Source organism: Fundulus heteroclitus, chromosome 8 (genome assembly GCF_011125445.2).
Source record: "Fundulus heteroclitus isolate FHET01 chromosome 8, MU-UCD_Fhet_4.1, whole genome shotgun sequence".
In the NCBI taxonomy this organism is placed as follows: Eukaryota; Metazoa; Chordata; class Actinopteri; order Cyprinodontiformes; family Fundulidae; genus Fundulus; species Fundulus heteroclitus.
This window is the reverse complement of record NC_046368.1, coordinates 12,040,709-12,052,826: the sequence shown is the minus strand read 5'-3', so window position 1 is coordinate 12,052,826 and position 12,118 is coordinate 12,040,709. Positions and strand designations below refer to the sequence as shown.

The 12,118-nt window shown below is 38.3% G+C and overlaps 1 protein-coding gene across 1 annotated transcript in view; it reads right to left on the bottom strand.

Moving 5' to 3' along the window:
* The window catches only part of cntfr (ciliary neurotrophic factor receptor), a gene marked incomplete at its 3' end in the record, with an annotated part of 321,955 nt that overhangs the window by 19,639 nt on the left and 290,198 nt on the right, over positions 1-12,118 (bottom strand). The window contains 1 exon segment of the mRNA XM_036140103.1: positions 7,703-7,866. Within this exon segment, the coding sequence (XP_035995996.1) occupies positions 7,703-7,866 (164 nt within the window).

Here is a 12,118-nt window from a genome sequence, read left to right as displayed (position 1 = left end):
AAAGAATCATGGCAAAAGACAAAAAAAGGGTTTTAAATTGTTGTTTCAAGCCCTCATTTGGGTAAAATACACTGCAGGCTTAAAGCGGAGCCTTAATTTACACTCAGAGAGGCAGCTGGTACTGCAGGCACTATGTATACCTGGGTAGTAATGATGGCCAAATAGCCACTTTTCTAGAGCACTGAGGCATGTAGAAAAAAGACAGCTAACCAATAAAGATGTGTTGGCATTTCTTTCACTGTTGTTTTTGTAAATGTCACATATAGGGCAAAACTTTTAACATTTGCTTTGGTGAAATTGCCAAACAACTGAATAGTCTTGATAATCTAAGAGGTTTTTTTTTTTTTTTCTTCCATCGTTTATATCCGCCTATCCTTGCGGGGTTGCCGGGGGGCTTGTGGCCATCTCCAGCAGTGATTGGCTGAGAGGCAGGGTATACCCTGGACCATTAAAAAAACAACAAAAACAAGATTTTTCAATACTTAATTTATTATTTTTTTATTTTACCTTAATTTAATCCCATGTCATAAATGTAACATTGATCATAGAGATAAAAACAAACATTTTTCAGGACGACTAAAAAGAGAGGAGATTGGTATGGTAAGCATTAAAGCTTATATTGAAGAACAGGATAAAAAGTTATCTGACTTCATGCACCCTATCAGAGCAGAGTTCTCTGAAACTCTTTAAACTTGGTATGTGTGAATATACACCAACAGACATACAGTAGGTCAATAAAATATGTAAATATGAGTTTACATTACTAATGGTGCCACATCATAAATAAATATATTTATGGTGTAGCATTATATATTGTTTCTCCAAGCCACTGGCTTCAAAAGTGGCAGACTTTTGTTTGGTCATGTCAACTGTATTCCTCTTTCAATAATCTCTCTAAATCATAACCAGAATCAGAATATTTTATTTGTCCTCACGGCAAAATTTCTCTTTGGCTACTCTGGTTCACATTACAGTTCACATTATATATAGTGAATGCAAAAAAACTGACGAACTAACAGGCAATGAAACAGGGTTACTTTTTTTCTTTTTCTTTTAGAGTTCAGGAAAGTCACAGATAAAGACAATGAGGTATTAAGGTGCTTATTGAACAATGATGATTGAGGCTTCGTTTACAAAAATGTGCATTTAGATATTCAGAGATGATAGTGTGCATGTAGGCAGTAACATTAAGGCGATTGTAACGCATGACGGACTAATAACAGTGGGGTAATTTTAAAGTCTGAGAAGCTGTTGACCCTATTCTGGCTGAAATTAAAACTAGCCATATGAACCTGATTAGTTCTAAGCTCCTGCAGTGAATGCTCTACCCAATGCAATTAGACATTCTTCAGAGCAGACGTTGTCCTAAGTCACGTTGATGGAGCCGGTTCTTCCTTTCCACTGCCCTAAAAGAAGACAGTGTTGAACCGCAGCTCTGAATGCCTGAAGCATATGCTAATCTGAGCAAACACTTGCCCTACTGCCAGGCCACTGCCATGCAATTCAGCTCCCCTCCTTGGACATTCTCTACTGTTCATCAGAACAAGAGTACAGTAAGAGGCCGTGCCTGGGCAGAGAAAATTAGTCAGAGATAAAACAATTGAAATACAATCTATTTCATTGGGGTTTTACTTTGTGTTTACGTGAGTGCTAAAAGGCCATTGAGCTTGTGACTTTTTTTCAGTTATAATTTGTAAATTGCAATAAGCTACATTTCGTGTTTAAACTCTGATCTCCAGTAACATGAGCTTGCTCTGCTTTATCTGTGTTTTCCCTTCATCTCATCTCGCTGAACTGCATAAAATATCTTGGCATAGTCCTTAAAAGCATGCTAAATTGTGCCTCCGCTACCCCAGCTAAAGCTAATATTTTATATTTTCCTACTCAATCACATACATATATATATATATATATATATATATATATATATATATATATATATATATATATATATATATATATATATATATATATAAAACTCAGATTTTGTTGTCACCCTTTTTCCCTCCCTCAAGCCATTCCTGTGCTTTCCTTGATCTTCAAACATCTACTAACTGATAGCTTTCAGAAATTCACTTTCAAAGCCCACACTAGAGCTTCCCCCTTCTTGATGTCTCACGGATTGTCTGGCACCCACTATGCTCTGATCACACTGCTCTCCATATGCCTTTTTCTCTTTCTTCTTTGTATTTCTCTGACCAACCCTTCATTTCACTGTCAGTTTCAAGCATTATGATCTCTGGCCTATAGTCTATATGTTTTCTTGCATCACATGTTTTCAAAAGGGGATTCTCAAGTATATAATATGTCACTCAGCTTTGTCCTTCGCTAAAGTTAATGTGCATCTTTGCACTATTGACTGTATCATTTATATGTCCTGCTCCCTTCTGTTTTGTGGTATCTGAGAGAGTCTGCTATCCATTTAGGCCACTTCTGGTTCTCTGATGCACTCCATTCATCTCTACTTCAAAACTTTTCCTCATTTTCCTGTATCCATCTGAATCTTCATCACTCTTGAGTATCTGGGGCCGTCATCTCTTCATTCCTCAAGAGGATGGATGGTTTCCTCTAAAGATGACTCTGATCACAGCCCAGCTTTCATTTCAGACTCCACACACATTTCATAATGTTCCATGTGAAAGCCATACCCGCGCATCTCTGTTGTCTAACCACATCAAAGTCAAATTCCTGAGCAACAGCGACCACTTCAATTAACCTTTGAGGCTATGGTTATTTAAGTAATGGTGTGAGGCCAATGAGTAGCGTGTCTTATTTTAGGGGATTCGTTATGCTCTTTTTATTATGTGACATCTCAATAATTTTCAGCAAAAAATGGCTTGTGCAACATTTCATTATTTCGAGAAATAATGAACAATTCCACACTAAAAGCAGCGGTAAGTCATATGCTACAATAACCAAGGCAAAATATTTGAACAGTATATAGTGTTGTTCATCAGTAGGAATGAAAAGCATTTAAAAGCTGCCACATCCACACATAAAGGCTACTAGATCTGTAAAATCTAATAAATAACACATGGAGATAATAAAAGTATGTTTGTTGTATGAAGTCAAAGGATAAACTAAGAATAGCACTGAATTTAATGTGGAATATATATATATATATATATATATATATATATATATATATATATATATATATATATATATATATGTATACACACATTTGATTACCAGCCACTGTCACCACGTCTTTAATAGAAGTTTGCTGGCCTGTAGTGCTGAGGTGTGCTAACACAATACCAAGACTGAGAGTCATCAGCAATTACCCCAAAGAAGTAGAAAGCTGTCCCTCAATCTAGTAAGGGATTGCATGTATATTTCCAAACATTTTGAACCTGATCCTTCTTTTGTGAGAAAGAATAAACTCATGTGTAAGATGTTCAAGACAGTTCATAGTTTTCCAAGATGAAAACACATTTTGAGCAAATTCATCCCAAGGCAAGGCAAAATATTTGAACAGTATATAGTGTTGTTCATCAGTAGGAATGAAAAGCATTTAAAAGCTGCCACATCCACACATAAAGGCTACTAGATCTGTAAAATCTAATAAATAACACATGGAGATAATAAAAGTATGTTTGTTGTATGAAGTCAAAGGATAAACTAAGAATAGCACTGAATTTAATGTGGAATATATATATATATATATATATATATATATATATATATATATATATATATATATATATATATATATATATATATGTATACACACATTTGATTACCAGCCACTGTCACCACGTCTTTAATAGAAGTTTGCTGGCCTGTAGTGCTGAGGTGTGCTAACACAATACCAAGACTGAGAGTCATCAGCAATTACCCCAAAGAAGTAGAAAGCTGTCCCTCAATCTAGTAAGGGATTGCATGTATATTTCCAAACATTTTGAACCTGATCCTTCTTTTGTGAGAAAGAGTAAACTCATGTGTAAGATGTTCAAGACAGTTCATAGTTTTCCAAGATGAAAACACATTTTGAGCAAATTCATCCCAAGGTCAGAAAACTTAATGCTTGAAGCAATTCTAAAAAGCTCAAGAGCTACATCTCAGACTTTACAGGCTTCAGTTGGTAAATAAAAGGTTCAATCAGATAATGATAGAAAATCAGGAAAAATAGCTCATCTCTAAAAACATATGTGAGCAGTATTTGATTTGCCGTCTTGCTTCTGACTGAAGAAAATGATGCCTGGAACAACATCCTCTGGACAGACGAGGCCAGCACCGAACTGTTCGGATCATAAACTTTTGGACACCTCATAAGGAGTGACGAGTGCGCTGATGATTTAAACCATAAGTCACCAAGCAGTCATTGGGTTGACCATTAACTCATCTTCACACCAAAGGGGGTTGCCATGACCCAAACAAAGTCTAGACTTAAGGTCAATTGAAGTGCTATGGTGGGACTTAAAAGGGGACATATCATGCTTTTCTGTTCTTCCTTTTCACATTAGAATCATTCAGGTGTTGTCTATATAAAGTGGAACCACAATGCTTTGCAGTTTTACCACCACGTCCCACCTTTTAACCCCTGTTTTGAGGTGTGTCTGAGAGCAACTCGTTTAGATGCTGTCTCTCTAAATGGAAATGAGACACTCCAGGTCGCAGAGCGTTCCACTCCACCCCATTCTGCCATTTTTGTAGTATGTTGGGGGATGGTGTAATGAACAACCAATGACTTATCCACTTGTAGCTTCAGCATGGACTACAAAATCGCTCTGAGAAATAAAAATGGTTCCAGACTGGTAAGCTGGAAGTCCATGACCTTCTTTAGCAGTTCTGCAGCAAATACTGGAATATAACTGTTGAATAAACATAATAGAAAACAGAGTAAACTGAATGGTTTGAAAAATATAACCAATGAGAATATAAAGACACCTACGCATCTCATGGACAGACTACATGTAAATGTTCAGCACTCCTAGAGACTCCAAGTTAACAACAAAATGTATCTAAGGGCTAAAAAATTGGATTTTGCATGATATGTCCCCTTTAAGAGAAGTGTGGAGAAAGAATATCTGCTTACCTCAAAATAACTACTTCCAAGTTATGGCTGCCAAAGGCGTTTCTACAACTTACTGAATTATGGAGTGTATTTGGTCTTTTTCATAACAGTATTGGCAGCTATGCAAACTTTAGTTTCCACTCAACTGTTTAACATTTAAAATAACAACAATCAGTTACAAATACTTTTTTGAGATGGTAGCTGTACTCTGCCCGTGCTTCGGCCCAAAAGAAAAAAAATGTCTCTAAGGTCTGGTGTTAAAATGTGCAGAATTACCTTCAGGAAGCCACACTCACCACAGCTGAAATCAAGACCCACAACCACAAAGACATTCATCAAAGCATACCACAGAAACACAGGGGAGTTGAGCTGTCATCAAATGTATTTGTGCAATTTCCAAATTATGTGTTCTTGCCCAATCCAAATATTGACTTAAGGTTTCCCACCTATGTTTAGTCCATATATTGATTGATTAGTAGTGTAGAGAGAAAGGAAACTTGGACTGTTTGTCAGGTTTAATTTTCACTTGGAACCCCAAAGACTTGAGTCTCTATTACGACCATACTCATTCCAGCCACTGAATGAGTGGGATACTTGGTGAGGAAAGGAAAATGAACATGGATACAAGAGAAAATCCAACAGCTACACATTGAAAGCAAAAATCATAAACTACATTATTCCTAATCTTCTTTTTTTGTTCAAAAACTAAATCAAACGTTGTCCTCGCAGTGAAGACATTTGATGTTACACAGCCGTATCTTCCCCTAAAAGAAAACCTTTTTACACAGCTCAGACATATTTACACCTGTTGCTAATCTTTGACAATAAGAAAAACAACGCTTAACAGATACTGAACTGTGTCAGTCAAGCTTTACATGAAACTGATAAACTTCACTGGCAAAGTTCAAATCAAACAAAATCAACTGCAGTAACACACTCTAAATACTGTGAAAAGACAGCAAGGGATGACACAAAAAGACAACAAGATATACGCATGCATTACTCAGGTAGAAAAAGGGTCTGTGATTCCTACATGTGAGTTCATTTAAGAATTTGTAACCTTAGCTCTTGGAACAACACCTTAGCAAACCATTGACATGCACCATAATATCACTACAAGGTTCGACCTTGGTGGAAAGAGCTTTCTTCCCAGTAATTCTATAGAGGACACATATGTTTTTGCTATAAGGAACCCTTAGGGAAGTGGACCCAGAATTACTCAAATAGAGTAACATACACCAAAGCAGCTGAGAAATTACGCCTGTCTTTCCAGGAATCAAACCAAGAGCTGAAATTGGGGTCATTTCACTAAAACCTTTCTCAGAGACATTTCTTTGAAAAAATAGTTTTCTTTCATAAAGAAAAAAAAAATCTGTTTAATTTATTTTGAGGATGACTGCTGAACATACACAGAAATATAGGGGTTGTGGCTATGAAATGATATGGATGTAATGCTTTGGCCTCATATGGCATATAGCACCGTGTACATGTATTAATGCACTTAGAAGTTTGTGATTTTAATGTGATAGAAAGTTCAATGTATTGTGTTGTGATTTTAGGTGATAGTACAGCATAAAGATAGCCATACCTGAAGTACTAAAACATGACACATAGTTTTCAAGATTCTTGACAAATAAAAATCTGAAAAGTGCCAGTTGTGCATTTATTCAGCCATACTGAGTCAAAACCTTTAGAACCACATTTCGATTTAAGACTGACATTTTGCCCAATGTGGAAAATAGCTCAAGCTTAGTCAGACTGGATGGAGAATGCCTGTGAAAACCAATTCTCACATCTTTCCACAGAATCTCAGATGGATTTAGGTTAGTACTTTGAAACGGGCATCCCAACACATGACAATGATCTGATCAGAATGGTTTCATTGTAGCTCTGGCTGCAGGTTTGGGGAGTGTTTTCTTATTAGAAAGTGAAACTCTGCCTCCGTATCAAGTCCCTTTCAGCTTCTAACAGGTTTTCCTCAGGGACTGCATTTACCTCTATCCGTCCACCTGTTAACTCTGGCCAGTCTCCCTCTCTCTGCTGTATAACAATGCCCACAAAATAATGCTACCACCACCAGGTTTCAAGATGGAAATGGTGTGTTTCTGGTGATGAGTAGTGTTATATGTTCACCTCACATAAACATGAGCATGTAGGCCAAAAAGATAAATTGTGGTCTCATCTGACTAGAACACCTTGCTCCATATGTTTTCTAGGTACACTGCATGGCTTGTTGCAAACTGCAAACAGAAGTTATATTAGCTGTCTGTCAACAATGGCTTTCTTCTTACCAATCATCCATAAATGCCAGATTTTTTTTTAATTAATTTACAGCTTAACTGGCACATAAGCTTTGAATCTTTGCAGCTCCTCCAGAGTTACCCTGGGCCTCTTGGAGGTTTCTTTAATTAATGCTGTCTATGCCCAGCCTGCAATTTTAGGTGGACGACCATGCCATGTAAAGTTTGCAGTTGTATCGTGAATTTTTGGTTGATGGATTGAACAACATTGTCTTTAAAATAATCTCAGTACAAACAATTCATTTTGGAACATGACAAAATTTGAAAGTGTATAAGGGCAATAAATACTTTAAGGAACCAAATATGATAAAACATCATCAAGTACTGCACGTCTCCTGTGTTTTCAGCAAACACACCCACTCACATACAGAGCAGTACTCACATGCTGCCACCTCTCTTGAATCAGTGGTCGGTAGCGTAGAAAGTACTTAAGAGGGAACGCGTCTATATCGGGCCACGTAGCAGGGCTGTGCCAGGAGACCTCCAGCTTTCGAGGTTTTAAGCGGATCGGGGTTGCCGTCACACGCTCTGGGGGGTCCGGTTTCACTGTAAAGGTTGGATAAAAACAGTCAGTGAAAGGGGAAACATAATCACTCAATGGCAACGAAAACTCCTTCTTTCAAAGATTTATTGATTTGAAAAAACAACTCTGTTGTTTTTAAATATCACTGTATAGGCGACACATGACGTTCCTTTTTTCCACATCTCTGATATCTTTTAGACTGACATGGATTTCTTTCTGTTCTAAGATTTTGCTTGCAAATATTATGAGACAAACTACTGTAAATGTGTTTTATAGTATAGATGGGCTTATAGCAAACAAAAGTGAGAGAACAAAGAAAATTAAAGGCCAACAGACCTTGTGAGTTGTGTGCGGACAAAGTGTTTCTGAACGCCTGTCCACCGAGGAAGCCTAAATGATAGCAGAGATCGTGACAATTCAATTTTGAGCTTTACAGACCATATTGGATGACCTGGTCTTTGTTGGAACACTCCCACAGGGGAGAAAACTTGGCTGCATCTTCAGCTACATGAAACCCTTTGCTCAAGTGTGACGCACACACGCACGACACACAGATCATAATAGCTCCAACAATAATTCGAATGATAAAATACAACTGCCTGAAAACAGTTTGGGTGAAAGGCACGCCGTCAACAGACAATAACATAAGGACACCATTAAATACAAAGAGAAGAATCTCACGTAAAATCATTAAGTATTTACCCAAGAGATAACAACCGACACGTAGACGCAGACAGACACCTTCTTCAAAAGAAATTAGAGTAACAACTTTTAATCAGAGCGCATCAAGTCAGTTAAACTTCTGGGATATTGATCTGGCCACTTAAGCAGTAAAGGGGGTGGTTAATCAGTGTCGGCTGTTTTGGTGTTAATTAAAATCAACAACAGGTGCACTGAAGGGGCAACAAAGAGACAACCCCCCCACAGTACTGCTGCTCAGTAGTTTTGCATTTGACCAGGGTCCGTGTCCCTACTGGTAGCGGGAGGCGATCCCTGGACCCTAAAGTGGTTGCATGGGCAGTCCAGTTCCACCAGGTAGGGCACATCAACACATGCCACCGACCGAAGGTTTGCTTTGTCTCCCAGCATCGTCTCAAGAGCGTGGAAGAGATTTTAAATCTGGGCCTTTGTGCAAGGAAGAAAAGGAAGAGTACTGCCAAAGCAATTCAAAGTGACCTACAGTGGGCCACGGGCGTGAAAGTCTCTGACCAAACCATTAGGAACAGACTTCACGAGGATAGCCTCAGGGTCCGATGCCCTCTGTTTAGGACCTGTGCACACTGCCCGGCAACCCTGAAGCTCGACTGGCATTTCCCAGAGAACACCAGAATCGGCGCTGGTGTCCTGTTCTTTTCACAGATGAGAGCAGGTTCGCTCTGAGCTCATGTGACAGATGTGAAAGGGTCTGTGGAAGCTGCGGCGAAGGCTACGCTGTCGGCAGTGGCTCAGCATGATCAGCTTGTTGGTGGGTCGGTGTTGGTGCGGGCAGAGGGATGCACTGACCTGTGTAGCATAGAAGATGGCTATTCCAGGTGACAAGAGGAGGGTGCCGACACATGTTTGTGCACGTCAGAGAAACAATGCAGGTCAGAGCTGGAGACGGAAATAATCTACTGTCTACGTGGATTTTGCCAGATTCTGTGTGTCTTTTTGTTTTTGATAATCACTGGTAAATGTTTCCATTGGGTTAGATCTCCCGCACACAGAATAAACCACCACATAAATCTTTTTGTCATGAGTTAAGATTGGAGCAGTGTACCTTACTATCCACACTTCTGTTTTTGGGGTGGCCTCTGCTTTATGCATTGATGCTCAGGTTTGCCATTCCAAATGTTTTCTCGTCACCCTCCAGTGCCCGTCGGCTGTTTTCTCGGCTGCCCGGTGCCCACTTAAGTTCCTACACGCTTTATTGCAAATTTCTGTCCTGGAAATGCATGTAACTTTTTTTTTTTTTTACCTAGGAGCCCAAGCAGAACTGAAAAATGAAAAAAGTAAAAACATGGTGACATAAGCTAAATATAGGTATGCTTTTGTGAGGAAATGTTTGTGAAAGATCGATCGATGAAACAAGGTGGGTGTAAACCCCATTTGTAATCAATGTGAAGTAATATGACATTAAGCCTTTTTGTGCCACTGAATGCAATAAAAGAACACGTGTCCATGAACCAAACAGAAACCTCCGTGGGTGGAGTGCCCAGAGGTTTTTAAAGTATCTATCTCGCTAATAAAAAGACAGAAAATATTAGCTCATCATTGTGTGGGTAAAAGGAACACTCTCTGCTTCTTTTTGTGATTTCTATGAAAAATGCTTCCTTTAAATAAGCTACTTCTACTAAAGCAGCTGCAAAGAGATAATTGACACGCTAATACCAGGAAAGAAGAACTTAATGCAGAGATATTATCATCATGACTGTAAAACAAATCCCCTTAATGGTAATGTAAATTTTTAGAAATGACAATAAAAAAGTGAATTAGTGAAATCTGAGGGTATGTTTTCTTGTGTACTTGTGTGGCCTTGACTTTGTGTGCTTTCCTTTCATTGCTATTATGCTGTCATTCCAGTCTTTTTCATCCTTGATAAGCCTGAAATGTGCACTGTGATACAAATCTGACAGCTATATGTAAAATACATCATCTGAAAATAGAAGAAAGGAAACAAGAGACAAACTGTCTTAGTTACATACAAAGTGTGATGTTTTGCTAAAGCTTAACAAAGAAGTTTTTCTCTTGAAGCTAATTCTACATGCTTTTCCTTTTATGCCTTTTCTCCAGCATCTACGAACCGTGCTCGTCTACTTTTTTTTCACCCGAAGCTTCACACCATTATACGGTCCCTCCCAATAAAAAAACTGTTTAGAAAATCTGGACACTTGGTGTAGCAGAAGACGGCTTCTCGTGGGGTACTTTGACAGCAAAAGAACAAGAAGAGAAACAGCGTGCTTTGGTTTCCAGTGAAATCTGTCAGAAATCCTAGCGTGAAAGGAAATGGAACAGAAAAAAAATATGTAATGTTGCTGACTCTGCTGAAAGGAGTCCTCTGGAAATGTAGCACACCCATTCATTCACAAACAATCCAAGGCAAACTGTTTTACAAAGTGTCGAAACTGACCTGAACACAGTAAACGATAAATCTAATTAAGTAAATAACAATAAACTGATAAACCGGATTAAAGCAGCATTTTTTTTAGGGAACAGAAGCACTTATCACACTATCCAATTTGTCAAACGATAATTATGTTTCTGCACAGATAATTAGGTATGTGTATTCTTTGCAAATCCAGTGAGAGCTTTACGTTGACTCATAAAAGGCAAACAACCTTTAGTCTTTTATTGTGTTTTTCCATAACATTCTTCTCACTAATTGGGTGCACTGGTTTGAATCCATTGCAAGTTTTCTCTAGTTTCAAAAGGGTCAAAGATATAAATGCAGACCGAGATCTTTACATGCACTCCCACTTTGCAACTTGTAAAATTGCTTTCACAAGTTGCACCTTGACCAGATTTATGCGAGATACTGCCCTTATTTTGACTTTATTGTTTGTCCACTGCCACAGCTAGTAGAGCTCTTTTCAACTCCTCTGTCTTGTATTTTGGCACACATCTGACTTTTAAGCATTTTCCACAGTGTTTTAAAAAGGTTGAGGCGAGAGCTTTGGCAAGGCCATGCCAGAAGCTAAAAGTGAATCTCTGCTTTATTCATTTCAAAACCAGTTATGATGCGTGCTTGGGACCCCAATTTTCTCCGTCTACCCGTTAGCAGTCTTGTTTTATTCCATTCTCTATTCAACGTGCATTCGGCCACTCCCACACTCGACTGTTTACAGGGTGCTCCTGGGAAGGCTCACCTTGATTCCTTCATGCCAAATTCACCTAAATGTCATTGTACACAAATAGCTCAATATTTGCTGCAGTAAATTTTACTCAGACTTGAAGGCGTCAAGTTTGTAGCTTCTGCATTTATGAAGAAGTTAAACCTGCCTCACTTTGGACAGAAAGACATTGGTGCAATCAATTGTTAATTGTATTATTTATTTTTTTGAAAGATAAAGACTTGTGTCTGCGTGTTATGTGTAATAATCTGCATTCTGAACTGGTGTATGGCACATCAAAGACTTCATTATTGTGACACATAATGACAATAAATATTATTCATGGTGTTCCAGTAGTTTCAGTGGATGTTGCGCGAGCTTATTTATTTGTGTTTTAAAATATATCCCAACGTACACATAGATACAATTGGATATTCGGATTTTTCGTGTTTTAAAAACACATCCA